Source organism: Eucalyptus grandis, chromosome 3 (genome assembly GCF_016545825.1).
Source record: "Eucalyptus grandis isolate ANBG69807.140 chromosome 3, ASM1654582v1, whole genome shotgun sequence".
Taxonomy (NCBI): domain Eukaryota; kingdom Viridiplantae; phylum Streptophyta; class Magnoliopsida; order Myrtales; family Myrtaceae; genus Eucalyptus; species Eucalyptus grandis.
Window position 1 is genome coordinate 6,442,468 of NC_052614.1, and position 26,081 is coordinate 6,468,548.

A 26,081-nucleotide genomic window follows, 5' to 3' on the forward strand; every position below is an offset into this window, starting at 1 on the left:
CGCAAAACCCCATCAAAACCCTTCTCCTTCTTCTTCCCCTCTCCCTCTCTCTCTCCTCTTCGGTCGTCGTCCACTTCAATGGCCTCTCGTTGCAGATCTTTGACGAAGCCGGCTCTCTCCCTCTTCAAATCCACCGTCTGCAAGCCGACTCCAAAACCCACGTGCTCGCCATCTCTCCTCACCGCCCGTTCGTCTCTCACTCCGACCAGGCAAGCCGCTTCTTTTAATCTCTTCCAAATCTGATTTTGATTCTTTCTTAATGTCTGAATTGCTCGGATGGATATCGTATTCCGTAGTTTTTTTATGTCTGCTTGCTGGGTCCTTGTCATTTGGGTCGCTGCTCAATGTTTTGAAGAGCAAATTTAGCTGCTGCCCTTCTCCGGCTTGTCTGGAGAAATAGCTTTTAGTCGCTAAAGTTGAGATTTTGAGCGTTGGGCTTTGATTTTCAGGTCGTTTTCTCAATTGGGTACTCTTCAATCGATGCTCCCATTGTACACGGCGGTCTCGTCGGCGAGGCTCACTTCGTGCCTCGGCATGGATTCGAGGAGCTCGAGGTCGATGTGTCAGGGTATGCTTTGCAGTGCGAACCCAGGAGTTTGATAAATCTCCAAATGTTTTGTGTTTGTTATCTGTAAGCAACCTTTTATTACTCTTTGCTTCTTCTTTTTGCCTTATATCTTATCTCGGGTTTGTCTGCTTGCGCTGTTAGTGCTCCAATAGAATGCAATTTCATGGTTTAAATGGGCGATTTACTTTCTCTGAAATTGAATTTGTTGGATGCAATGCCATTTTGAAATTTTTGAAATTTATAAGAAAATGGAAAAATTCGTTGCAATGAGATTAAGTTTAAGCTTGTCGCTCTTCATGTCTTTGTCTGTCCATCTTTGGCTAGATAGGTATATATTCATACATGTACGCACGCATGCATTCACACATTAACATCTGTTATGCTTTCTTTAGGATACCTATAATTATCGGATGAACCAGGTTTTGCTGCTAGCATGTATATTTATACTTTCTTGTGTCTGGTGTGGAGGACGCATAACAGTGAAAGGCATGTCATGCTGGTTTTTAATTAGTCTTAGGTACAGGAATGAGTGGTATCCTTTTGTAAAAATGCATCAATACTGGATATTGGCATCACCGACCATGGACCAAAGCATTATATGGTTGAGGACTTCTACTTATTGTCCAGGAAGTATCCTCAACTATTTCATATGCTGGGTACTTTGTCTGGAAAAACAGAGAAAGTGTGTTTTATCTTTGCTGGGTAGAATGAATGATGGACAACTTGAATAGATATATACATGCTTTGAAAGTTCCTAACCGTTGGCAGATTCATAGCTTTACTATCAATTTTTTTTTTATATCCATTCAAATTTACTTTACAGCATGTAAGTCTACCCCAGTTACGGTTTTGATTTTGATATGAGTGCACCTTGTTAGTTAGTCATTACAATATTTTGAACAGCAAGCAGTGAATGGTTTGAACTGTTGAAAGAAGTATTGAGTGTTTGAGGAAGAAAGCATTGTCGCACTTCTGATTAGGGGAGATAACTTTGACAGAGCAGAAGTGCAATATCTGATTATACATGAGCACTGGAAAAACTAAAATCAGAATTTGAAACAACACCAGTATGATTAAGTCAAAACTACCAATACTTGACATGATTTCCTATTGGTCATAACTTACGATAATGGTCCAAACTATTGACACTAACATGATAATGTAACATAAATTGACTCCCCCACTATGACTCCTATTCATAGAGGTTAGGACTTAGAAATTGTGATTTATCTTTGATTCTGCAAATGACAGTAGAAATGAGCTTAGGCATATCTGTGCTTATTTCCTTAGTACTGAAAATAAGGAGATGTATATGACTTTGCAGAAGTACACAATCAAGAAGACTTATTAATGAAAAAGAGCATTACACATGTTCGTTTCTGTTTCTAATGCCCATTTATGGTAGATTTTTTGTAAACACTATGCTAAGCCATTTATAGTTACACGAGGAACTCTTGTTAGTATATGAAGTTGGTGTCTCCTTAGTGAGACACTGCATGATGAAAACCATAATATGGCTGCATTTCGTGCTTTCTTTGAACAATCACATCATAAAGAAGTTTTGCGGAGCCAGTTGATGGATTCTTGATTTTGCATCTTATTTTCATTCTTTAAACCCTGAACATGATGGACAGGATGATACATCTGCTGGTGCTTTGCATCATTTTAACAGTATCATGGTTAGGGAAACCTTTATATCAGCAGATTGACTCTTATTTGTGCCCCTTCTGTAAGATAAATATGTCCAGTTTTCTTTTTCTTTTGTGGGAAAACCAATATGTAATTTTGAATTAGAAGTATAAGGGGATGGACATATGATGAAAAAAGCATTCAACCATAAAAATCGGGAATTAATTTTAAGATTTCCTAAGAAGAAGAACAAACACAAGGGAATGGAAGATGACTTCTCTGCGGGAATAAGATGAAAAAGCTAACTCTGTGGTCAAAGTAAATAATCATAGCTCTGCTTAAATCTTCAAACTTGCTGTTCCATCTTCTGTTGGAAGAGACAAACCTTCAAGCATGTCATAAAATGTTTCTTCTTTTGTTTTCCTTGTCAAAGGGATGCTGTGAGTACCCTGAGACAAATTGCTGTCTCCAGGATTGAACTACACTGTGCTTTGTTAGATGGATAAATCAAAAGTTCTGTCCTTCCATGTCACAAAGTTTCCATGCATGAATAAACAAGCTTTCCAGAGGTTTTAAAGAAGGAAAAACCAACCTTGCAGATTTGGATCAAGTTGAAATGTATAAATTCTTGGTTTTACGAAAATACTAGGGCATGTTTAAATCTTCAACCTTTCAGCTGTTGACTCAAGATTATAAAGTTCTTTCTACTTTTGCCTGTTTCTGGCCTTTCCCAAGCTGGGTCAATGTGATTGCTATTATCTGCAGAAAGCGGACAAGTATTGTTTAAATTTCACTTAGTTTTATTATTGTGCCTAAATTTATGGAAAATGTGATTTGAAAATTTTAGATTTCTCTAAGCTTTTATGGAGTAAATTATCTGAGCAATCTTTACGACCGACCAACTTTTTTGCAAAGGCATTTGGATCAATCTTATAGAATTCCAACTCAGGCGCTTTGTTCTGATTTAGGTGCATGTTGAGGTTTACTCAAAGTTCAGGTCGAAACTGCCACTTTAATGGGATGGGCAGTAAATGTAGTTGGCCATGCCCTATAGTGAAACAGGTCATGACTAATGCTTCCTAGTTAAAACCCTAAACTAGAACCGTCTTACAATCACTCCCCTGCCACGGTCAAGGAGCTAAATACCTTTATATTTTGCAAGTGTTGCGTATCATACTTGAGTTCCAATAACCAATGACATATTTATGGCGTAGATGCTTGATAAATTATCCATTTTTTGGTACTTGCTTGACCATCTTCTCTGCGTACCTTTGGTGGTCAATGAGGTCCAAACTTAATCTTTACGATTTATTCGAGCTGTTGCTTACACATTCACTCCAACTTGCAGAGCTAGGTCTCAGCGTGCCTCGATAAGGGAGCAGGACGAGGAAGCCATCAACTGTTGGAAACGCTGCCTCGGGTGTCTCATTTTTATTCATGACATTGACATTCTGGCAGTGCTTGGACCTGAATTGGCACCGTGTAACTTGGGTCATGCAACTTTATGTATCTTTTTGGACAAAATGAGATATGTGGCATGGTTTCCTTAGGGTGCACAAACTATGTTATCGTGTTTCTTTAGCTTTAAAATTGACAGAGAGGAGCTTGGGCGCAGATTCGAGTCAGAACATGATAAGATAGAAATAATGCATGCTCAAATTTTCCAACCTCCGTGATGCAAAATGTTATCCTACTTTCATCTGCAATTTTCATGGGACTGGTTGAAAATCCAATGGGATGTGTAGGGGGATGATGGCAGAAGGCACTCTGCTAAGCAGCAGCAGCTGTGATTGCTAAGCAAGTTGAGGATTGATAAGTATCTTACAAGCAACGTGGAGTGCACGTGAGAAAGTTTTAGAGGGGGTGGTGGGGTTGATTTGGAGCGAGTCCTCCTAAAAATGTCTCCTTTTCCATTGAAAGCAACCTTGGCCATTGCATCTTTGTCTCCCTTGTGACGATACACCCCCATGTGACTCCTGAGCCTCCCACCTCAAGCAACTCTCTCTCTCTCTCTCTCTCTCTCTCTCGCACGTTCAGTTCAATGTGCAAATGAAAATCCCTTCGAGAAAGGTTTGTCGACAATTTATCTAACTTTGCATTATAGGGTTGCGGGTCCAAGCTTTGGTCGATCCACTATCTGCACAGTACACACCATCCTCTAGGATCTTGAGTTCATGCTATGTTCGATAGCGTTCGTGCGTGGTCAAAGTCCAAGACCATGAAAATCTATTGCATTGGAATCGTGCTTGGTGCCATTTCCACCTTGCACCCAAGAAAAATAAAAGATAAACAAGCTGAGTTATAGTTATAAAAATCCAGAGTCTTAATTATGTTTGACCAACCGATCACATTATCTGGGGCAATAGGAACTCTAATCGATTTGCCACATTTTAGTTTTGAAGCTCTTGTTTTCATTGGCCGCCTTCTCCATGTGTCACTACCGCATGATATACATATTTTCATCGATTGGGACTGCAAATTGGAAAATGGAAAAGCACAAGCTTAATTAAAGACAGACTTGTTTTGGGATTCATTGTCATGTTTGGGCAACTATGGAACTAACAAAAGCTTTTTATATTTCATTTTTTTCCCAAAAATTGAATAATTTAGAAAGTAGTTTTCAAAAAAGATCACTTATAGCGCTTGCAAAAATAAATGAACGAAATATTTTTCATCATTCATAAGAATATTTAAATAAAAATTTAGCATAACATTTTTCATCAACTATAATTTTAGGCAATGCAAGTGATTATTTATAAGAAAATATTATTTAATATATTCTTTTTCTGCTAAACAGGCGGAGCCTTGCTAAAGAGTATAAAAAAGGAATGGTGTAGCAAAGGGAAGACATAAAAATGTTTTCGAAAATTAAAGAGGATGAACGTGGGAATGTCCGCAATGCATGGAAGCCCACTAACTTCTACTGTACTGGGACATATGATACCGACGTTCCCATCTTTTTTTATTCTCTATTTCTGATATGGAGACATTTTTGGTCGGTGCTTGGTTACAAATAAAATAATCAGGACAACTGCCATACAGAAAAACTCTTACAAGTTTAACTTTGGATGAGTGACACGCGTGTCCAGGATTAATTATGTACACATACCGTCTCACTTGTCAACCATTCAACTTAATAAAATTTCATATGAATACGCATCAAGTTTGGCAGAAAATGAATGGCTTAGAAATGATTTTCCTAAAAATAATTGCTTATTTACTTACAAATAATCAAAGAATGGTAAATAATTTTCATTACCCACAAAAATGCCTAGACGCAAAATCATCATCTATGATGAAAATATCTTTCATTAACTAGTTATTTCGAGCTACATAAGCGATGATTTTTATCAATCAATTTTTCCCGAAATAAAAGTGAAGTCTAATTGTACAATTTTTTTTTCCCAACTCCCTTAAGTTCGAATTTATACAATCCCAAATTTGCCAATCTTTTCGTAGAAGTATCCGCAAAAATTCACCATCATGTCCAAAAGATGGTGGTCGTGTCTCTGAGGACATGAGTGATAAACACACCAAGAAAAGAACAGACCCATCTCTGGCTCCCTCACTGACTCTTCCACGAGGAGCGAGCGAGCGGATGAAGATGACGACCCCATGCATGTGACCACCGCAAAGTTTGCTCCTCCTCTTCTTTCTATTTCTACCACTAACTTTTTATTATTATTTTTTATTATTATTATTATTGTTATCTAATCGTAACGTACGAAACGTATTATCTTAAGAAATTATTTAATATAATGACAGCAATCTAGTCTGAGCATCCTGCTCGCTTTGCAGCCGCTGTCTTCTCCCCCGGATCGATTCCATGGCGATTTGTATTCTTTTTCACCTGCCATTTCCGGAGAGAGACAAGGTGCATGCGATCTTTTACAGAACGTATGAATATGTCACAGAGAAATGTTATCTCTCTGACTTTGTAATTATATAAATAATAATTAGGGCAATGCAGGCATCTGGATTAGCGTTGCCTGGGATCGTGCATATACGGTCGCCTTTTAATTATATAAACCGGGGGAAAAAAAGAAATTTTTTTCCCTCTGTCTACATTTTATCAATGAATAAAATAAAAATTAGGGTTGCGGAAATGGAATCCTAAGATACGGGATGGGATGGATTTATTACAATATTATCGGAATCAGAGGGGTGCTATGAAGGGTCATGTGACGTTTCACATCTACAAAGTGATTGGCTTATGGTATACTAAATTAATCAAATTTCTTATGATAAAATGTCAATACCCGAATTTGGAGCAAAGACTAATCTTTTCTAAGTGCATGCAAATTACTCCATTCGAGCGTATTCGGTAGGGCGGCATCCACAGAAGAACGATCACGGCCCTCGAGATGATTGCTTTGAACAAGAGACATTATGATTCGAGTATCAAATCTGCAAGTGGGACGACTCTGTTTGCATGTTGGGATAGGACTGGTCAAATTCCAATAAAAATGCATCAAACACCCAAAAGAAGTTAGTGTGGAAAAATGATGGAAATAGAATGTCACTTATGCTATTATAAAGTTCAACAAAGTTAGCGAGAGTAAATAAACTTTAGGAAATTTGTAAAAACCGTCTTAAAAATTAGCACTCACATTTCAGAAACAATACTCACCTTTAAAAATTTCCGATTTACATCATCCCTTTCGAATTCAAAAGGCACATTTACCTCAAAACTCTACACCCATCACTTTTCCCCTCCCTCTTGCTCTCTTCCTCTACCCTTCTCTTCCTCTACCACTTTCTCTACCACACCGCTTCTAGTGCCTCTCATTGCCCCGACCTCAATTTATACCCAAGGCAACAACCATCACCACACTTGGTTCGGCAATTGCAGGGGAGCTAGGACGGGGGTGGCAACCGGCCAATGATGGGGTAAGAGAGATGGCGAAAGAAAGAGAAAAGTGCTTGCAAATTCTATTTATTAATAATTATTCGTATCACTTGAAATAAGGATATTAATGAAAAATGTTGATATTATCAACGACAACTTATGTCTAAATAATATAAATTAATATCAAAAGGGGGCAAAACTCGAGACGAAAGTCGTAGGTTTTCGAAATTCCATTCGCGGGTGCGAAATTTAGGAAGAGAGAGATGACGTGGCGAAGCGGGGAGGAAGCAGGAAGTAAACGACACGCGCCAAGAGCGGAGCTTGGCCGGGGATCACGTGAACAAAAGAAGCCCTTAACGAGAAAATCGCCCCCAACCGGAAGGGGAGCACGAGAGACCGGAAACCGATGGACATTCTCTGCACTGCGATTCCCCCCACCCACCGGCTATCGCAGGTCGCCCGTCACTGAATTCCATGCGGATCGTGAAATAGTACCACCGGCGACTCCACGACAGAGCCCGCTGGCCGAGGGCTCACGCGCTCCTCGGCGTCGCGTCCGCGCGTGGCGTTTTGGTTTTTTTTTTTGTGGTCACGTGCCTCGGAGACGGCGAAACGTGACCGCAGTTAAGTACGGCGTCGTCCATGCCGTTCGATTTTAATGACTCTGCGTTGAGAAACATGACTGAACCTCCTATGAATAATGAAAATTTGAAGCCTCACATCAATCTTATCTTATTTTTCCCAACAAATTTATTACTTGAGAGTAATGACTGTATTCGAAATATATATTCCAAATTTCAATTTTAATAAATTGCGGGACAAATCATGATGAAGTTTCAAGTGGGTATCAATTTCATGAACCCGAAATGTTTGCTTGAGTTTTGTTATCAACATAGGTATTATGTGACGGTTATAGCACATAGGCATATTTTCTCTCTAGATTTTGCTGATAAAATGTGGCTTTTAGAAACGAAGTGAATTCATCCTTGAAAGTTCTCTTGGTCATCATTCTTCTTATAGGAAAATAAATGCCGTGAAGGACTTGATAAGCTAGGACGATGTTCCTTCCCTCCGATGGATCCATAAAAGCTCAACATATCATGTAGAAGATTGTTCACATTGTCGCTAATTTTCCAGGAAATATATATATATATACATTACATTACATTGCGTGTTTAATATATACTTGTGTAAAGAAGAAAAGATGAATGCTCAACAAGCTCCAGACAACGCTAACAAAATTGCCCATGACACATTTGCAATTCGTGCGTTGTCTCCTTTAGCGCCATGCTTGCAATGCATGGCCTCCCCTAACTTTGTTCCGAACATGATGCAATGTCCGCGATGTGTTCCCAACGAACTTTTCCAACACGTCGGCACACACAAATTATAAATACATAATTTTTGTCTGCGATGATTTTTATTTCTCACCACGAATTTCCCTTTGGCCATTTCAATTGCGTAATCATAGCGTTAAACCAAGGGCAAAAAAAGAGAGTCGACCTCTTCTTCCCTTCTCTCTCTCTCTCTCTCTCTCTCTCTTTAGGGGGCGAAGGGGGTTGACCTCTACTTAGCAATGATCATATGCTACATCTATTATTCACCAATGAAATTCATTATGGTAGGCTCGTTTAGTAATTAATGAAGCTTTTGACCCATATATTTTATTTATTTTTTTATTGTGACTATGAATTGCTTGAGGCCCCATTTGAATAATGTCCATATAACTCCAACCCCTAATTATTCTTTGCTTGTAGGGGAAACTGAAATGAGAGCCAACTTTGAATTGGCGCATACCCACAAAGGATGGCAATACGACATCGAGTGCTTTCCTTCTCGGAGGCCATACCACGTTTCACTCCACAACTCAAGGAGCAACGAACACGAAAGTATATGTCGAGAAAAAATCAATAATTTAGATGTATAGTGATTCATTTTTGCATTTTTGGCTTGCCGAGAATAATCAGCCAAAGTAAATAAGCGTGCTTAAAGTTAGGAAAATGGATTCCCTAACTTTAAAAGGGTAAAACATTTTTCGGGAATTTTTTTTTTTTATCATGAAATTTTCTACGAAACAAACACATCCTTAATCTCGATTTGAATTGCTTACCTTTAACCTAATCTTGAAATTGGACTTGATTGCACATACATAAAGAATGTCGAATTTTCATGCATGGATTCTTCAGCTCCTAATTTATTAGGAACTGATCGTTCTTTTGCGGAACGAAAGAGAAAAGCGATGATTTCGTGCAATCTAGTGCACTTTCCACGCAATCCTTCGTGTGTCCCCAACAACAAAAAGCAAAGGAATTCAAATTAAAAATTACTTGAATTTATCCAAGGAAAAAAAAAGTGGGTTTGCAGAGTAATTGCTAGCTTAGCAAAAAGCTACTCTCGAGAGCAAAAAGCCAAAAATTAAAGAAGGAAAAAAAAAGGGTCTGCGGTTCGAGAAAAATCAAAGTTAGGAAAACTAATAATGAACTGAGCAACTTAAAAAAGAAAAAAGAAAAGAAAAAAGAATTAAAAATTCCTGAAACCTCGGCTTGCTTCGTTCACTTCACTACACTTGCTCGCTCGCTCTAAGTTATCCTGCTACATCAGCTGCCGGAAGTCGGGCCCCACGTGTTGGTGGATCAGGTAATCCTCGCCGTTGGATGCGTCGAAGACCATGCTCTGGTGGTGGCCCTGATGGAGGAACTGCTGCTGCTGCTGGTGCAGCTGCTGCGCCCTCATCATCTCCTTCTGCCGCCGCAGCTCCAGCACCTTCCGGTGCGAGTTGGAGTGCCTGGTGAGCACGAAGGTCGGGCTCGCGGCTGGCCGGTACTCGGGCACCAGCCGGCCCGACTTGTACCGCACCCCGCACGCGTTGCACAGCGTCTTCGGGCCCATCGGCCCGGTGCGCCACTGCGGCGTCTTGTCCGTCTGGCAGTGCAGGCACCTCCGCACCTCCCCGCCGCCGACATCAGGTCCGTCCGGTCCGTCCGGCCCGTCCGGCCCGTCGAGCCCCGGCTGCTTCTTCTTCGGCGCCGCCCGGACGGTCTTCTTGCCCGCCACGGGCCGCGGGACTCCCCCGGGGCCGCCCGCCCCGTCGTCATCGGGGGCGGGGTCGGACTGGGAGAGCACGAGCAGGCGAGAGGACCAGCTGCCCGGGGCGGCACGCGAGCGCTTGCTCCGGGCCTTGGCCGGCACCGACATGTCGGGGTGGAATATCGGGCCGCCTCGGTTAGGCTCGGGCTGGAACTCCCGGGCCGTCGTCTCGTAGGCGGCGGCGGCGTCCGGCCGGGCTTTCATCCCGGATATCAGCTGGAGCTTCTGGAGGTCCTCGCTGGAGAACGATTCCTCCGCGAAGTTGGAGAGCCATTCGAGCTCAGCTAAATCATCATACTGCAAACGAACGAACGAACGAACGAATACAAATCAATAAAACTATACTCATCATCTTCTTCTTTTTTTAATATTTTTCATCTCCTAGCAGATAAACATAATCTAAGAAAAAACGAAAAAATTCTTCAGCATTCAAGAAACCATTTTTACGTAAAACTTTGAATATCATCTCAGCTTCTTTTTCAAGCTGCAGCATTATAAATAAGAGTATTTTCTTTTAATAATTACGTTTAACCCAGCTTTTTCTTCTTCTTTTTTAATCCGGTGCTTGTAAAATTCACGTGAATTTAATAAACGCTGCCGCAGTCGTTCACTATATCGAGTAAAAGAATTCGAAGCACGAGAACCCTAGCGAAGAACGTACAAGTAACGTATCATATAAAGCGAATTAATAATAATTAAAAAAGAAAGATCTTTTCTTTTTTTTCAAGGAAATTACCGGAACGCAGAGGTCACTGGCGAAGTGACCCTCGGCGAAACCGCGGTGGCAACCGCCGATGCCGTCGCCGAAATTCGGGTCGTAGCCCGAGAAGGAGGAGTTGCAGCTGTCCATGGCGGTGACGTTGGAGTCCGTGGAGCTCCCCGTCACGTTGTCGAACGCCCCGTCGCCGCCCCCGCCCCCGCAGCCGCCGCCGCCGACGGCGTCGTCGGTGGTGGAGAAGTCCAGCAGGTCGTCGACCATGAAGGGGTCGCCGCCGCCGCCCTTGCCGTCGAGGGAATGGCGCCTCTCGGGGGCGAATTGCGGGGAGCAGAAGCCGGGCTGGAAGAATTCCGGCGCCTCCGCTTTGATCTCCGGCGCTTCCATCTTGGAAATGGCCCAAGAAACAGAGAGAGAAAGAGAGAGACAGAGAGAGAGTGCTGTGTTGCGAGTGTTGTTTGCTGGCGTTGCGAGGAGAGGAAAGTGAATAAGAGATAACCAAGGAGAGAGAGAGAGAGAGAAGCAAGGAGGGTAGAGAGAGAAGTTGTGGCTTTGAGATGGTGGAGAGAGGAGAGAGGAAGAAGAGAGAGGGTTTATTTTGCGTTTGAAGGGGACAGGCGGACACAGCTAAAATGGTGGAGTTTTGACGAGAGAAAAACGAAAGTTAAAAGGGCAAGAAAAAAAGGTGCTGGAAATTCTAGAATTTCAATTTCCGATTTTTCTTCAAAAAGAAATGCGGGAGAGAAAAAAAGGTGTAAATTGAAAATTAATTTCTCAGTTACCTCGATGCCCTTTTGCTTTGTGCGACTTTTTTTTTTTCTTTTTTTTGTTTTTCGCCTTTGGTCCTCCTCCTCCTTTGGCTGGGAGAGACTTTCTTCTAATTTGCCATTTTTTGTTTTTTATCTTTTTCAATTGGATATATTTCTATAAACGTCTAGAGGGTAAGGTGAATTATTAAGGTAGAAGGTTTTATACCAACCACTGCCGATTTCGTGAATCCATGTGCCTTAGTACGCGTAAAATAGTATCACCTTATAAGGTATTAAATCTGGACAGATTCACTTCGGACTTGTCAAATTTTCTTGCCATGCGGGGTGGATTTCGGATATGGTTTTTGCGACATCATGTCGAGAGATGGAAGGCGCCATCTACCAGAGAGGGTGTCAACGTGATTGCTCTTGATAAGGCCCAATTCGCATTCTGAGTAAGGTGGTGGAGATACATTGGGCACCTACCAAAAAGGTAACTTGCACTCTTTTTTTTTCATTTTATTTTTATTCGGGACATTTAATTTTCTGCCCAGAATTGGGTACCCCCTGTTCTGACAATAATGTATTGTCTCTTTTTCAAATGGCTGGCTGAAGATAACATTCAATTGTAACCAAACTTGAATTGAATGGGAAGACAAAACGAATTTTTATACTCATGAAAAATCCCTAGCCAATTTCCAAAAAATTCAACCAAGTAATAAAAGAAATGCTAAAAATATTGGCGTAACTCAAGACTGATTATATTGTTAAATTATAATTGTATTTGTAATATATTTTGATATGTATTGATAATGAAACAACCTAGTTCCGGTTAGCAAACTAAAAGAATATATAATAATAACAAATGGGCCAATTTATTTTGAGTGAACAATCGCCCATTCTAACTGTGTCGAATTTTCTCTTTTCTTTTGGGTAGGAGGTTGTGTCGAGTAGAAATTGGGGAAATCAGGGGGCACGTGATGGTGGTGATGATCTTGATGATAACTCGGTTGTACAACCATAATCACTGCACGTACCCGCACACAATCATTGATCCCAATGCACCCCTCCCCAACAATCAAGTACACATTGCTTAATCTTGCAGCCACCGGGCAATTCCGTAAATTTAAGCAAAATGGTTTTTTTTTTTTTCCCGAGGGTCAAAATGGTGAAACCCTCCTCCAATTTTGAAGAGCTAATTAAATTAATAAATTATAAAATATAAATCTCATTAATTAAATGGAAATTAATTAAAACTTTCAAATTCAACCCCTCTCCCCCTCTCTCGCGAACCGATCTAGCAGGTTTGTCGCTACCGTCCAAGTCCACACTCCAGCCCGATTCCTCTGCTTTATTTTTAAAAGAATTTCGGGAACCGTGCACTAATTTCTGGAATTTTAATTATTTTCTTAATTTTTTTCTCTGATTTTCAGACAGTTTTTTAAGGTTAAATCCCGGGGCCATGTATTATTATTAATCTTAACCCGCTTGTTTCGACACTTTATTCTACTGGGGCCCCACTTGTAAGCACGACGGTTACAGCTCGGCTCCGTCGAGATGGACGGCCCGGATCTCGCCCACGTGTCTCTCCCTGCAGAGGGGCCTGCCAATTCGGTGTTCACTTTTCGAGCCCACATCGCCACGTCGGACCGGGGGAGCGATTCTACTGTTTCGAAATTTAAGAGCAGCATCAACGTGGTTCCAGGATTCGGCTCTAAAGATATCCAAAGGATTTCCATTTTTTTCTCCCCCCTATAATTTTAGAAAAAACGATTGCCATCGTGATTTTTCTTGAAAATTTGGGTGAAAACGACGCAAATTCTGCAATGATGTAGTCATCTCATACTACATAATATTGAATATTTAGGATCTATTTTGTTTGGCGAAAAATGTGACATCCATGAAAAATGATTATATTTTTTGGTGTTTAGATAAAGAAAATAAACTAGAAAATATTCACGGTTGTTTGATATGGAAAATCTAGTTTGGTTTTCTTAATTAGACATACACTATTTGCTAATAACTTATTATGGACAACTAGGGAATCAATCAGGGGCATTAAAGTCATGGGTCAGGCCTTGATAGACCCTAGCGAGGGCGCTAGAGACCTAGTCCTGGATGCGAAGGACCTAAGACTCGTCATTGGGGTTTTGTGCCCAAGTGTAAAGTTTCAAGTTCAAATATTGATACTTAATCATTTTCCTAAATTTAAGTATAGGTTTTCGTTGATTTATTTTCTTAAGGGAAACAAATGCCAGAAAATGAAAAAAATATATTCCAAAAAATTAATAATTTGGATAATATTTTACTAAAAATAATTACCTATATTGCTTAAAAAATAAATAAGCAAAAAATATTTTATTATCTACAAAAATATGTAGACACGAATTTTTATTGTCAATGATTTTTTTCATTGACTAATTATTTCAAGAGATAAAATATATCATTTTTGGAAAAAAAATTCAACTTATTATTTTTTCATAAAAAATAATGGAATTTTAGATTGACTTGGAGAACATAACGAGGATGGTGTTTTGTGGATAGCATAGAGTCACCGATAAATCCATTATGTTTCGTAAAAAACGTATGATTTTACAAGACTAAAAGATCAAAATGCGATTGAAAAAGAAAATGACTTCTCATATTCGTGCTATTGTCATAATGCCTTGGATTGGTATCATTGTTCAATTTTCCATGCCCAAAATTATGATAATTCTCGCACATTTCTCTCGAGGATTATCAATTTTCAATAACACGAGACATTCGAATCTTCAATTCGACCGATAAATAGATATACATGAGAAGTTTACGTTCATCCACATGCATCAAAGTAAAAAAGCTCCACTGCAGGGGAGAGGGAGTTGGCCCTAAAGTAGGAGAACGCAATTCTGAGCGAGAAAAGCGATTCCTACATGATACCCATCATATATATTTTAAAAACCAAACGTTCAATCGCTCAGCTAACCTTTTCGAGCCATCAAATCTCTTTTATTTTTGCGCCCTTCTACTCTATACAAACATTTTTTTCCTTTTTTTTTTACGGGAACTCTATATGCAAATATTTCAGTTGGCGAAGAAAGAGTCAAATGCCCGAGTTATCAGAGTCAACTCGGAACGTGCATGCTTTCGAACTTTCGTTATCGCGATTCCCCTTGAAAATCATACGAAGCAAAGTGATAGCAAGATGGCGAGCATTTTTATGAACCAAGATATCGACTTTGGTACATTTTTTATTCATGCAAATTGCAAGAGCCTCCAATGGTGTAGCCAACAAAAAAAAAAAAAAAAAAAAAAAATTTTTCAATTTTATAAATACATTCTTTTGGGTGGAAAAAATTTAATAAATACAATAAAAAGGAGCATTTAACCTCACGATTGCGATTTCTCCAAGGTGCAAAATTCCTCGAGCATATGAGAAGCACCAATCCCCATGAACATCGCGATAAGGGGGATAAGATTATTATCATCGGGTCGTATTTATTGCCTTGCTTCTTCCATACTTCGTCACCTTTTTCCTATTTCTTAATTATTTCTACACGCCTCGATTTTATTTTTTTTCACTTTTTCCCCACTTTTTGCTTGAATTAAAAGGAAAGGCTGAAAAAGAGAGCGCACCCAGGCCGTTGCTTGGCCTGGAGGTTTCATCTACCAGAGAGTCCTCCCAGTCCCTTCCCCATTTTTAAAAATTTTAATTTCAATTTATTCCACTTTTTTTTTTAAAGTGAGATATTTTATTATTGGCTTTTTTTTTTTGCAATAAAATGTAAAAAAAAAAAAAAAGAGTGGTACGGCGGTGGGCCCCACCGGGCACGTGATGGAGCTTGGGGAGGGGGTGGTGTCAGCGGCCCCATGTGAGCGAGTGCGGCTCCTCTCCGCGTTGGGAAGCCAGAACCGCCGGTGGTCAATGCCACGTGGCGAGGACACGTGGCTCCCCGCCCCCTCCTATTTCGGCGGTGCTGACGTCAGGATAAATTCCCCCTCTCATATGGGGCCCGTGTTCATTCGATTTTTTTTCCAGCGCGCAAGAGCACATGCCGGGGTCACGTGCATCCCACGGGCACCGGAGCAGTCGCGTGTCCTCCGGTGGCCGGTCACGTGGGAGGGGACGTCCTGCTTAAGTGCTTTTCATTTCCGGAGCTCCGTGGAGGCTTTGGTTTCAGTTCACTAACGTTAATGTCCGGTAGCATAGTGATTTTTTTTTTTTGGTACAATCGGATCGTGCTTCGTTAGCTCTTTCTCTGATAGTATCTAATGTGATCAAATCGGACAATTGAATCACCAAATGTCTCGACTTTAAATTTTAACCGTCCAATATGGAAAGCTTTGGGAAAACTATATTTGTCACGGACAAAATGATGATATCGCAAAAATCTAGTCTTGAGCTTCTCGAATGTTTCAAGAATCACTTAGATTAGAGTTTTTTCTTTCGAGTTAGATATCATAACTTCATACTCAAGCCTTTTGTTCAGCTCATTCCATTGGAATCCATGATCCCTATGCTTCTTTACAAATTGGAGCTGTACTTCGGCAAGTTTGAGTCACGATCTTTCTATACGCACAAATATCAAGTCAATCGGATGTCAAATGAGAGAGAAACAGGCGGTTAATATGTAGTATGTACAATGCAGCTTGACTCGTGCATTCAAGACATGTTCCAAATTCTTAGATTTTTTTTTTTGTCAGTCCTACTCTACACTCATTCTCAGACTTTTGCCACCTTGCGGAGCGTGGAAGTCGAAACCCATTCTTCAAACGTCCCTACATTCAGAAAATGTGGGGATTTGAATCCCTCACCTTTCCTTTCCATGTTGGAAGGGTGGCCACTGGGGCGAATCCCAGTGGTTCAAATTCATAGATGAGTACGCGTTCCTTTTTCTTTTTCAATAAATAAACATCAATAAAATTACCATTTCTTTTTTAAAAGAAGAGGTGGGACTATAGCAAATGACCTTGGCAAAAAGAGGTCAGGGGCAAGGCCTAATGCGTTTGCGACAAGCTTCCATCCCCAAAAAGCCCATTTGCTAATTCGCAAATCTTTCTTTCTCCAACCAAGCAAAGCGAGTAGTTGACCTTGTACGCGAGTAGAAACACTACCTTCTTCCACAAAAAAGATGCTGGAAATCCCCTCATTCCCGAAGTGAAACTTTCAAGTTTTCAATGGGAGATCATCATCATCTCCTTTGAAGCTACACCAGCCATTTTCACTTTGCTTCTCCAAGAATCCCTCCCTCTTTGAGTAAAGTCAGATCGCAAATAGAGGGATTCACGATCAATCCATCGGTTAAGAGGAAAATACGTCGGCTCCAATGTACGGTTCGATTCTCCGAATGGGCCTGTCCACTTATGCCTGGCTTATGTCGGCCCAACAAGTTTGGGTCGTCGGATCGAGTGGATTGGACTCACCTTCGCCGAGTTCGTGCAATAACAATTTGGTCTCGTCGACGATTTTCATCATCCGTTTTTCTAGGACTTTTTTCTTTTCTTTTCTTTTCTTTTCTTTTCTCTTCATTATGATTAAATAATTGTAATGGACCTGTTATTTTAAGAGTTAATATAATGAAAAACTTTAAACTGGTACATATGTGGCAAGTAATTTTTAATTATAAAAAAATCCAAACCGGTATACATGTGATAAATTTATCCTAAATTAATTTTTTGATTATAAAAAATTCAAAATTAATATATCCGTAATGGATTTATCATTCATTAATTTTTCTTAAATTTTACTATTAGAATGGCAAGTTCGATAACATATGACAATTGATAAGTGTGCCAATTTAGGATTGTACCATTTGTTTGTTATGTATGTACTGGTTTTGTGATTTGTCATAATATTAATCAAATTTAATGGAATGAATATTTGTCATAGATATTTCATTTTAAATTTTTGATGGAACATGTGTGCTAATTTAGGGTTTTTTGTTGTAAAAAAAATTTTTGACAAATTTATGACAAATATATTAGTTTATAATTTTTTGTAATATTAATCTTTATTTTAAAAATATTTAGATGTTGAAGCCTGGATAAATGGAGTACGTAATTGCAAGAAGAATATCCTGAATTTTTCCATTGCTCTTGTTAGAACGTCTTGCATCAAAAAATAATGAGAGGAAAAGATAACCTAACTCAGCTTTTATGGTGGAACTAAGCATCAACAAAGTCACGAAGCATATGTATCATGAATTTCACATGATCAAGTAACTCAAAAATATTAATAACTTAATCGTAAACAAATTGGTAAATCATACAAAATGATTACTAATTTCATATAATAGTTAGTAAATTTAAGAATATAAATAACAATTAGCTAGATGAAATTTTTGTCAAAGACACGAGGAACTGGTAATTTAAGATAATCAAATAATTGTTGGTAATTAACTCAAATAACAATTGATAAATTTAAACATTATGACACGATAACTTCCCCAAACAGGAAAAATAAAAACCAGAGAGAACTGTGGAAGAGCTGTTCATGGTCGGCCGGAGGAGAGAGAAGTTACTGGCCTTTCTTCTTCTTCTTCGACACAGGCCCTAGAGAGAGAAACAACCAGCACCGATCCAGTTCCGATCACGCGCCGCCGCATCGCCGGAAAATGGAGTGGCTGAGCGCGGCGGCGTCGGAGCCGTACTACCTCTTCCACCTCCTCGCCTTCTTCTCCTACCTCCCGATCCGCTGCTCCGCCGCGCTCGTCCTCTCTCCCGCCGCCGCCCACCTCCTCCTCCGCCGAGTATCTCTCTCGATCTCTGGTCCTCTCGCGTTATTGGCGATAGCCGTCGCCGTCGCCGTCGCGTTTGTCGGAGCCTCGGTAGCGACCGGTGCTTGCTTGCTTGCTCTGACGCGTTGAGGTTTTCGATGATGTGCAGGAAATTCAGGCGGTCCTGGCGTTTCTGGCATTGGCTGCTGTCAAGGTAATTCCTCTTGTTTGCCCTTAATGATTGCTTGCCTAGCGGGTGCGTTGACTGCCGACTCTCTAGTGGAAACCGCGAGGAAATGCGGTTTGGGTCGGGGGATGTGAGTGAAGTTATCTGGGAGAAACTTGGGTGGCATTTGCCTGTTGGTGGGATGAGAACCTCGGGGAGATAGTAATTAGTGCCTGTTGCTGGAGCGCGCAAGTTTGTTCGCCGCCTGATTCTGCAAGCATTTGGATTGAAGATGCTTCAACGTAGCATTAGAGCTGGAACATACTTCATTCAATTCAATTATGTATTCTGCATGTTGTACATGTTCTTCTTTAATCCAGTTCCAGTCTGTCTTGCCGCCACATGAGCCCTGCATAACTTCTTAATGTGGTATAAGTAGGATATTTTTTTAAACATGTTGCTTCATCCACATAATAGCTCAAACTGCCTTTAGGGTTCGATATACCGTCGAGAAAAGGCAAATTGTTGCATTCACCATGGGCATCTCTACTAGGTTCCAGTTATGGGTTACTTCTGACTTTCAAGATATCGGTGAAATGAGTCGGGTTGTTTTTAAAGGCCTAATCAAGGAGCCTGTGGACTTTTGCTGTTATGATCTAGTGTTTAATCCTCCGAAGATTGCACACTTCTACTGGCTCTTTATTCTAGCTCTTTCTCTCTGGCATAGCTTGTGCGTGAAGAAACATGGGAGGCGTTCATAGCTGATTCTTTGTTTTTCTCAAAGGTGATCATCTCTGACATTGCTTCTGATCTGATCCCTGATACTGCTGAATGTGAGGTTCTTTAGTTTTATCAATAATACAGGGTTGTTATAGCATGTAAGTTTCCATAAATCTCTCTCTCTCTCTTTTTTTTTTTTGGCCATACTTTTACATTATTCTTGAAGATCGCAACAGTTAAACCACACCCGAAAATTCTTTTATGATACCAAGTGAACATTTTCAAGCTTGAGGCCCAAAACCAAAAAGTTGGATTTTAGTGAGCTTTCATCATCAGCTTTCATGTGACAGTCCATTTACATTCATTGTCTTCATTATTATCTCTCCTAATTAACCTTTTTTCTGGAATTTGTGTAACTTTTCAGGTTTTTCTTATTGTTGTAACATTAGTGATTGATTACCAGCTGGCTCTCTGGTACATTCTGATATTCCTGGGTACGCTCTACATTGTTGTTACCTCTGCATTTTGATTCTGGGATCCTTTTATGATATAGGAACCTATTTTTACAACCCAAGCATTGAAAATTCCTCTAATTTCTCCAGTGCAGTATTTTGCATAAAATAACCATGCATTGAAATACTGCTGTGAGGAGTTCTCCTTTAATGTTGTCGTCATGTGGCTTTTTTTTTTGCAGTGATATATACATTAACCCAGCAACCTGTGTCTCAATTCTTAGGTATGGGAATGTTTTGTTCCTTACCCAGAAATATTTGATTTTCCTTCGCTAGAGTTTCCTCTTGGTTCTCTGTACCGCAATCAAAGGTGGCTAGCTGTCGATATGGACCGCACTACAAATATATATTTGACTTGCCTCTGTTATTATTTTGCTGGTTCCTTCTTTACCACTTGGTTGTTCTGTAGGTGCGGCGAGCAAATTAACTCCACTGCAATTAGAAACGGTACTGAACGATGGGAGCACATCAAGATTCTGGCTGGTTTGTTCCAAAAAATTGTCATTATTTGCTTTTTAAGAATTTCCCCTTTTCTCAGATTCCTAAGATGCTCAAGAGCAGACTGCATTTTTGCTGAATGATTCTCATTGGATGTGACATTGAATGTCTTGCATTTCATGATGTAAATCAGCTTGAATCAGCCCATTTTGTGAAGTAGAATTGAGTAATGGACTTTGATTTTTAGAAAGTAATTTGTTGATTGTAGGCTCATTTATATTCTTTTGAACCTTTGCAAATATTTTTGGTAATTGCACTTAACTTATGATAATGGAAGAGCGGAAATATTGGTGGCAGGTAGAGTTTCGCTCTTCGTCTTCCACTTCCTGCATTCGAGCAAGCCGATGCTTTGCTGAGCTCTCAATAACGTAAGTTTCTTATCTAATGCTAGACCTGCCATGTTTCAATTGTGAGCTTTATTATTAGCCTTTTACGTTTCATATCATTATCCGGCTTTCACAATTGACATTCTTACAATGTTGCTATATGGATTTCCATGACAGATACTCAAACAAAAATTTGTCCTTTGCGATAGTGGATCTTGGGCTTTTTCCTATTGTCGCAGAAAAATTTGGAATATCTCTTGGTACTTTTATTTTCGGTTCAATATTCGATTTTTCTTGCATAAGTAGGCTGGTTTCAATTTGATACTTTTTTTGCTTATGTGAGTAAACTTTGTTCTCGTAGGGAACATGGCCCAGCTTCCCACATACATATTATTTGAAAATGCAACTGAAATAGCACGCTTTCCAGATATTGATCTTGGAGTCAAAATTTCCTATCCTCCCATTACTAAGGTATATTTTGTATAAGTTATCTCCTAGTATTTTGGTTGTTTACGTCATCTTTCCTCTCCAAGAATTTGCAACTGTTTATTTCGGTGACGATCATAATTTCCACGAACAATACTCTCCATTTAATGTCATTTAGTTTCCAGAAACCATTAGATTAACCTCTGGGGCAGCAACATCCCCGGAAATTGCCAACAATGTTAAATAGTAACTTTCATATGACAGGTACAAAGTTTCTATAGCTTATCAGTTCAGAAGAAAAATGTTCATTGTTGTCATCTGTCAACTCCTTTATGCTATGTTGAAGAGCAATACTTCTCTTTCCTATGTGGGTCAAGACCTAATATTGCATAATATGTTTCTTTCTTTTTGGTCTGTTGATCAAGGCTTTGGCATTAGATGCAACCATAACTGACCTGTTTAACACTCTGCCTACTACCTCATTGTAATTAGAAGATGGTGCATAATTCAATTTCTTTAGTCATACTTGCTCCCCCCTTTCATTCTATTTATTACTTGAAGTTAGCAATGCCACATCTTGGCTGATTAATCATATGTTTGAACTGTTGCATATTCTTCAAGGGTAATTTCAATATCTGCATTCGTCTTTCTCTTTGCCTAAATAAAATGGCTCAGATGCTTGTATATAAATTTATTTCAGGCTTAAATTCCTCAGTATGACCTGCGTATGCTTTCTATGACAATGATTGGTGTATTTTTCTTGCTTAATTTCATTTGTTGCTCGTCTGTTTTATAACACAGTTGTACCATTACTCAGATTATTTTCATCTTTTTTTGTCCTAAATTTTCTTTGCTGCAGGGACTTCTTTCCCGGCATTTTGAGCTTGATCGTCTCCTTCTTGAATATGTGAATGGCAAATAGGTAACTGGAAGTGAATGATCTTTCTTCTAATTTATAACTCCACCACCCCCCAAAAAAAAAAAAAAAAAAAAGGTTTCTTCAAAGTAGTGATGCTATAATCAACGTGAAAATGCAATTATGTAGTCAAGATTCCAAAGGAGTAGCAAGCTTGCAAAAGTTGCATATAATGTGTCATCAAGATTACTGGAGACCGGGCATCAGCAAATTTTCACTTCAATATCATCTTTATCTGCAGCTACTACATCCACTTCACCACAGGCAGCCCCTGTATTGCCTTGAATTTGGTTATTGTAACTGGAGTTGGTCATCATGTGAACCTTTGCTTGCAAAAGGGTAATCAAAGGCATCCATCCTTTGGCAAGTGTTTTGGATGAGCATGTGGGCTAAATTAGCCATTGCCAATGGTGAAAAGCTTCTATATTGCGTGGCCTTTGTTGCCCAGCATAGGCATAAATGGTACACCTGAGAAATTCTGCCTGTTGGTCTTCACAAAAATTATTGAATGAATAAGTTAGATGATGAGGCGTTGTTGCTCTTTAGGATACAGTCATAGACGTTGTTTATTCTTGTTTTACGTGAAAGAGCAAACGGTGATTTCTAGGTTGAAGAAGATGTAAACTGGGCTCTTTGGAGGTAGTCGTGAACTTAGGTTTGATGGACACTGGGCATTCTTATTATTTGTGCTGTCACTATATCTATGAACCCTGTATTCTTAATGCGAAGTTATTACCAGACTGATGAGTATGATGTGATTTCCTTATTAAATGAAATATTCATCTGTCAACCAGGAAACAGCAAAATTATGGGCATGTTTGGTGATATGTTTTTATCACCTTTCTGGTTGGTAAAGTACTGTTTCCCACCAGTATGTGGGCCTCTAGCATGTGGTCAAATTGGGATTCCCTTTGGATTCTTGTTAGGCTCTAAGGTCCTACATGCATCAATGCTGTCTCATAGTTCTTACTTATTTTCAGGTGTTGCGCATTTGAGTAGGCTGTGCACTGTTTGAATGGCATCCAGGCTTAATGATCCGTCCCTTTCATTCACTGCATAGGTTCGGAGATCCATCCCTTTCATTCACTGCATAGGTCCGGAGACATTGGAAGGAAAAAAGAAGTGCTGCCGTTAATTTCTAAGCATGCTGTTTTGCACTACCAATTGCCGGTAGGTCTTTGACAGTCTCGAACCTGGGAAGAAAGTGGTGGCGCAAAAAGAACTGAAAACCTGGTTAGAAAGTGACGGCATGACGCCAACTAAGAAAATGAACTGTTACTTTACCAAAATTTTGCCACATGAATAGGGATTAACCTGGCAGATATGTGAGATGGCGACATCTAAAAATCGATAGCAAATGTTTCTTCTTTTGCCCCCTCTTGCTCTTCTTCTTCTTCTAGATTTTTTTTTTTTTAATGCTCTGGATGTTTCTGCATTTCGGGGATATGTCGAGTAAAGTCTAAATGCCATGTTTTATCTTAGCACACCGAGCACGTGGGGATACTACTGTGTCCGGTTAAATCGAGAGCCCTATTTGGTTTTACAATTCTCTTCTTGTTAGGACAATGTTCTTACGATGTTCTTAGGCTTCTGATAGTTTTCTTCAGTTCTTCAGTTGCCACTGCACAGCAACTTGATCATTGGAGCCTTAGATGCTCTCACCTCTTCTGTAACTGCTAGAAAACAATTAGAAAGTTATGCATGTAATTGTGTCTTTCCTATTATGCATGTAATTGTGTCTTTCCTATTGCACGTTAGTCCGAGACCCTTTTGAGTTCACCATGGTGGCCGTTTTTCTCGCGCACGATACACTCTCGATATCTGCATAGAGAACCACACCGCGATCGCGGGTTGACCAAGCCGAAGTAGTCGCGGCTCTACCGATTGGTCGACTCAACAGTCTCGCTGGTCTTGCCGTTTTGCGTGGATATTGGATTATGTTTTGAGAATTTGGTAAGAAGAAAGAGATCGTGTCTTGAGCTGGGAGGAACGTACGGGGCTGCGATGTGCGGCGTGAGCTCCGGCTGGATATATGTATTGTCATTTTCCTGATCTTAATGTGGTCCTGCCTCCCGGATCATCATGAAAACACGAATGGCCCGAAATCAGGTCTAAATTCCAAATGCCTCATTGAGCATCTCTCTCTCTCTCTCTCTCTTACGGCGAGCTCAAGCATTACTGTTTTTCACTCGACTATTGTAAAATCCTAAAACCTATTGTGATAATGTACTCTTATCCTAGAATTTCCATTTCTTATATAAATTCTAAAACTCATGATTTTGACACACCTATGTCGCGATTACATACTACCTTCTTGACCACTTCAAGCAGATCGATCTTTCTCCCTCCTCTTTGATAAGAATAGGGATTTGAAATGATATAAATTGCTCTTCATTCTATTGTGCTTAGCGAAGGAATTGCATAATCTCAACCTACTTTTTTTCTTCTTACTTTATGGGGCGATTAATAGATGAAGAGTCCCGCCAAACCAGGAAAAGTCGAGAACCAATTTGACATGGTTGTTGTGTACTCAGGGAATGTGAGATCCTTCAAGTACTCAATGATGTCGGTGTACTAGGGGGTCCTTCCATCAATTCCATCCATTTTCCATCTGCTAAGACCCAATAAATCCAATGTGGATCAAAGTGGACGACCACGACAATCTTCAGAGTTAAGATATATGAAAGCAAAATTTTACCACTCAAATGCATTGTGACAAATTGTACAGCTTCTACTGTAATTGTCCTGCACTCTTTTTAAAAAATGAGCAATGTTGGTGCTTCTGAGGCACTTGTTGAATATTTTTGATTATGAGTTGTTTTTTACTTGACTATTATAGAAATCCTAAAACCTACCATGATAATGCACGTAAATCCTAGAATTTCCATTTCTTATATAAATTCTAAAACTCATCATTTCAACACAGTTCAATTGCAATTGCTATAATATATACTTCCTTGACCACTTCAAGATAGATTGATCTTTCTTGTTCCTTCCCTTTGATAAGAATAGGGATTTGAAATGATACAAATTTCTCTTCATTTTGTCATTTTAGCAAAGGAACCGCGTAACCCTTCTCTTACTTTGCGCATAAGCGATTGATAGATGAAGATCCCTGCCAAACCAATGAAAGTCGAGAACAATTCAGCATAGTTATTGCATACTCAAGGAATGTGCGATCCTCGAAGTACTTAATGATGTCCATGTATTGGGGGTCCTTCCATTGATTCCGTCGGTTTTCCATCCGCTAAAACCCAATAAATCAATTGAAAGATTGAAGTGGCCGACCACGACAATCTTCAGAGTCAAAATGTATAGAACAAAAGTTTTACAACTCAAATGCTTTGTAACAAATCGTATGGCTTCTACCGTAATTGCCCCGCACTCTTTTTCACTTGATTATTATAGAAATCCTAAAACCTACCATGATAATGCACATAAATCCTAGAATTTCCATTTCTTATATAAATTCTAAAACTCATCACTTCAACACAATTCAATTGCAATTGCTATAATATATACTTCTTTGACCACTTCAAGATAGATTGATCTTTCTCGTTCCTTCCCTTTGATAAGAATAGGGATTTAAAATGATACAAATTTCTCTTTATTTTGTCATGCTTAGCAAAGGAACCGCGAAACCCTTTATCTCTTATTTTTTCTTTCTTACTTTGGGCATAAGCTATTGATAGATGAAGACCCCTGCCAAACCAATGAAAGTCGAGAACAATTCAGCATAGCTGTTGTGTACTCAAGGAATGTGCGATCCTCAAAGTACTTAACGATGTCCATGTATTGAGGGGTCCTTCCATCGATTTTCCATCTGCTGTTAAAACCCAATAAATCCAATCAAAGGATTGAAGTGGCCAACCACGACAATCTTCAGAGTCAAAATGTATGGAACATAAGTTTTTACAACTCAAATGCATTGTAACAAATCGTACAGCTTCTACTGTAATTGCCCCGCACTCTTCGAGCGTCCATAAATCAAGCAGTGTTGCCCTAACGCGCATTCAATGCGCTCTTCCAAAGCACTCGTTGAATTTTTTCGATCACAAAATGTTATGATTATGGAAATGTCAATCATACATGACACGAAAGAGACATGTAACTTAAGCTGGCTCTCACTGGTGGCTTCGCTATCTTGGACCCCCACGAAGACCCCGGTCGATGTGGGTGCGACGAGGGTGGCACGAAACTCAGGTTGACCGCCAGGGGCTTTGCT

General features: G+C 39.8%; 3 protein-coding genes across 7 annotated transcripts; 2 read left to right on the plus strand and 1 right to left on the minus strand.

Annotated features, from left to right (window-relative positions):
• LOC104436255 (protein NONRESPONDING TO OXYLIPINS 2, mitochondrial) lies at positions 1–3,760 on the plus strand. 2 transcript variants are annotated; one of them, XM_039308410.1, is made up of 3 exons: positions 1–209; positions 450–631; positions 3,546–3,760. In XM_039308410.1, exons 1-2 carry the CDS (start codon positions 79–81, stop codon positions 598–600), a joined length of 282 nt encoding a protein of 93 aa, XP_039164344.1. In that variant the 5' UTR covers positions 1–78; the 3' UTR covers positions 601–631; positions 3,546–3,760. The 2 variants fall into 2 exon arrangements, with proteins under 2 accessions (XP_039164344.1, XP_010047282.1); XM_010048980.2 differs by having other exon boundaries at positions 450–568.
• Positions 3,761–9,339: 5,579 nt separating this feature from the next.
• On the minus strand, positions 9,340–11,475 carry LOC104436224 (GATA transcription factor 9). The gene is made up of 2 exons (XM_010048949.3): positions 10,870–11,475; positions 9,340–10,430 (listed from the first exon to the last, which is right to left on the minus strand). Exons 1-2 carry the CDS (start codon positions 11,233–11,235, stop codon positions 9,639–9,641), a joined length of 1,158 nt encoding a protein of 385 aa, XP_010047251.2. The 5' UTR covers positions 11,236–11,475; the 3' UTR covers positions 9,340–9,638.
• A 6,541-nt stretch (positions 11,476–18,016) lies between these two features.
• On the plus strand, positions 18,017–23,337 carry LOC104436258 (thioredoxin-related transmembrane protein 2). Of its 4 annotated transcripts, XR_005549928.1 has the most exons (12): positions 18,017–18,325; positions 18,462–18,506; positions 19,186–19,242; positions 19,603–19,672; positions 19,873–19,914; positions 20,100–20,173; positions 20,486–20,556; positions 20,692–20,774; positions 20,876–20,985; positions 21,800–21,862; positions 22,098–22,318; positions 22,917–23,337. XR_005549928.1 is itself a non-coding variant. In XM_039310252.1 (11 exons), the coding sequence occupies exons 1-10, from the start codon at positions 18,191–18,193 to the stop codon at positions 21,860–21,862; spliced, it is 750 nt and encodes a 249-aa protein (XP_039166186.1). In that variant the 5' UTR covers positions 18,017–18,190; the 3' UTR covers positions 22,837–23,337. The 4 variants fall into 4 exon arrangements, 3 of the variants coding, with proteins under 3 accessions (XP_039166186.1, XP_039166188.1, XP_039166187.1); XM_039310252.1 differs by lacking the exon at positions 22,098–22,318 and having other exon boundaries at positions 22,837–23,337; XM_039310254.1 differs by lacking the exon at positions 22,098–22,318.
• The last annotated feature ends 2,744 nt before the right edge of the window (positions 23,338–26,081 follow it).

Bases quoted from the DNA above. Each gene is read 5' to 3' on its own strand.
- LOC104436224 (XM_010048949.3), bottom strand. From the start codon at position 11,235: ATGGAAGCGCCGGAGATCAAAGCGGAGGCGCCGGAATTCTTCCAGCCC. The intron at 10,431-10,869 runs GTAATTTCCTTG...GTTCGTTTGCAG, and splicing joins CCAGTGACCTCTGCGTTCCG to TATGATGATTTAGCTGAGCT.
- LOC104436258 (XM_039310252.1), top strand. From the start codon at position 18,191: ATGGAGTGGCTGAGCGCGGCGGCGTCGGAGCCGTACTACCTCTTCCAC. The intron at 19,673-19,872 runs GTACGCTCTACA...TTTTTTTTGCAG, and splicing joins GTACATTCTGATATTCCTGG to TGATATATACATTAACCCAG. The intron at 19,915-20,099 runs GTATGGGAATGT...GTTGTTCTGTAG, and splicing joins ACCTGTGTCTCAATTCTTAG to GTGCGGCGAGCAAATTAACT.
- LOC104436255 (XM_039308410.1), top strand. From the start codon at position 79: ATGGCCTCTCGTTGCAGATCTTTGACGAAGCCGGCTCTCTCCCTCTTC. The intron at 210-449 runs GCAAGCCGCTTC...TTTGATTTTCAG, and splicing joins TCGTCTCTCACTCCGACCAG to GTCGTTTTCTCAATTGGGTA.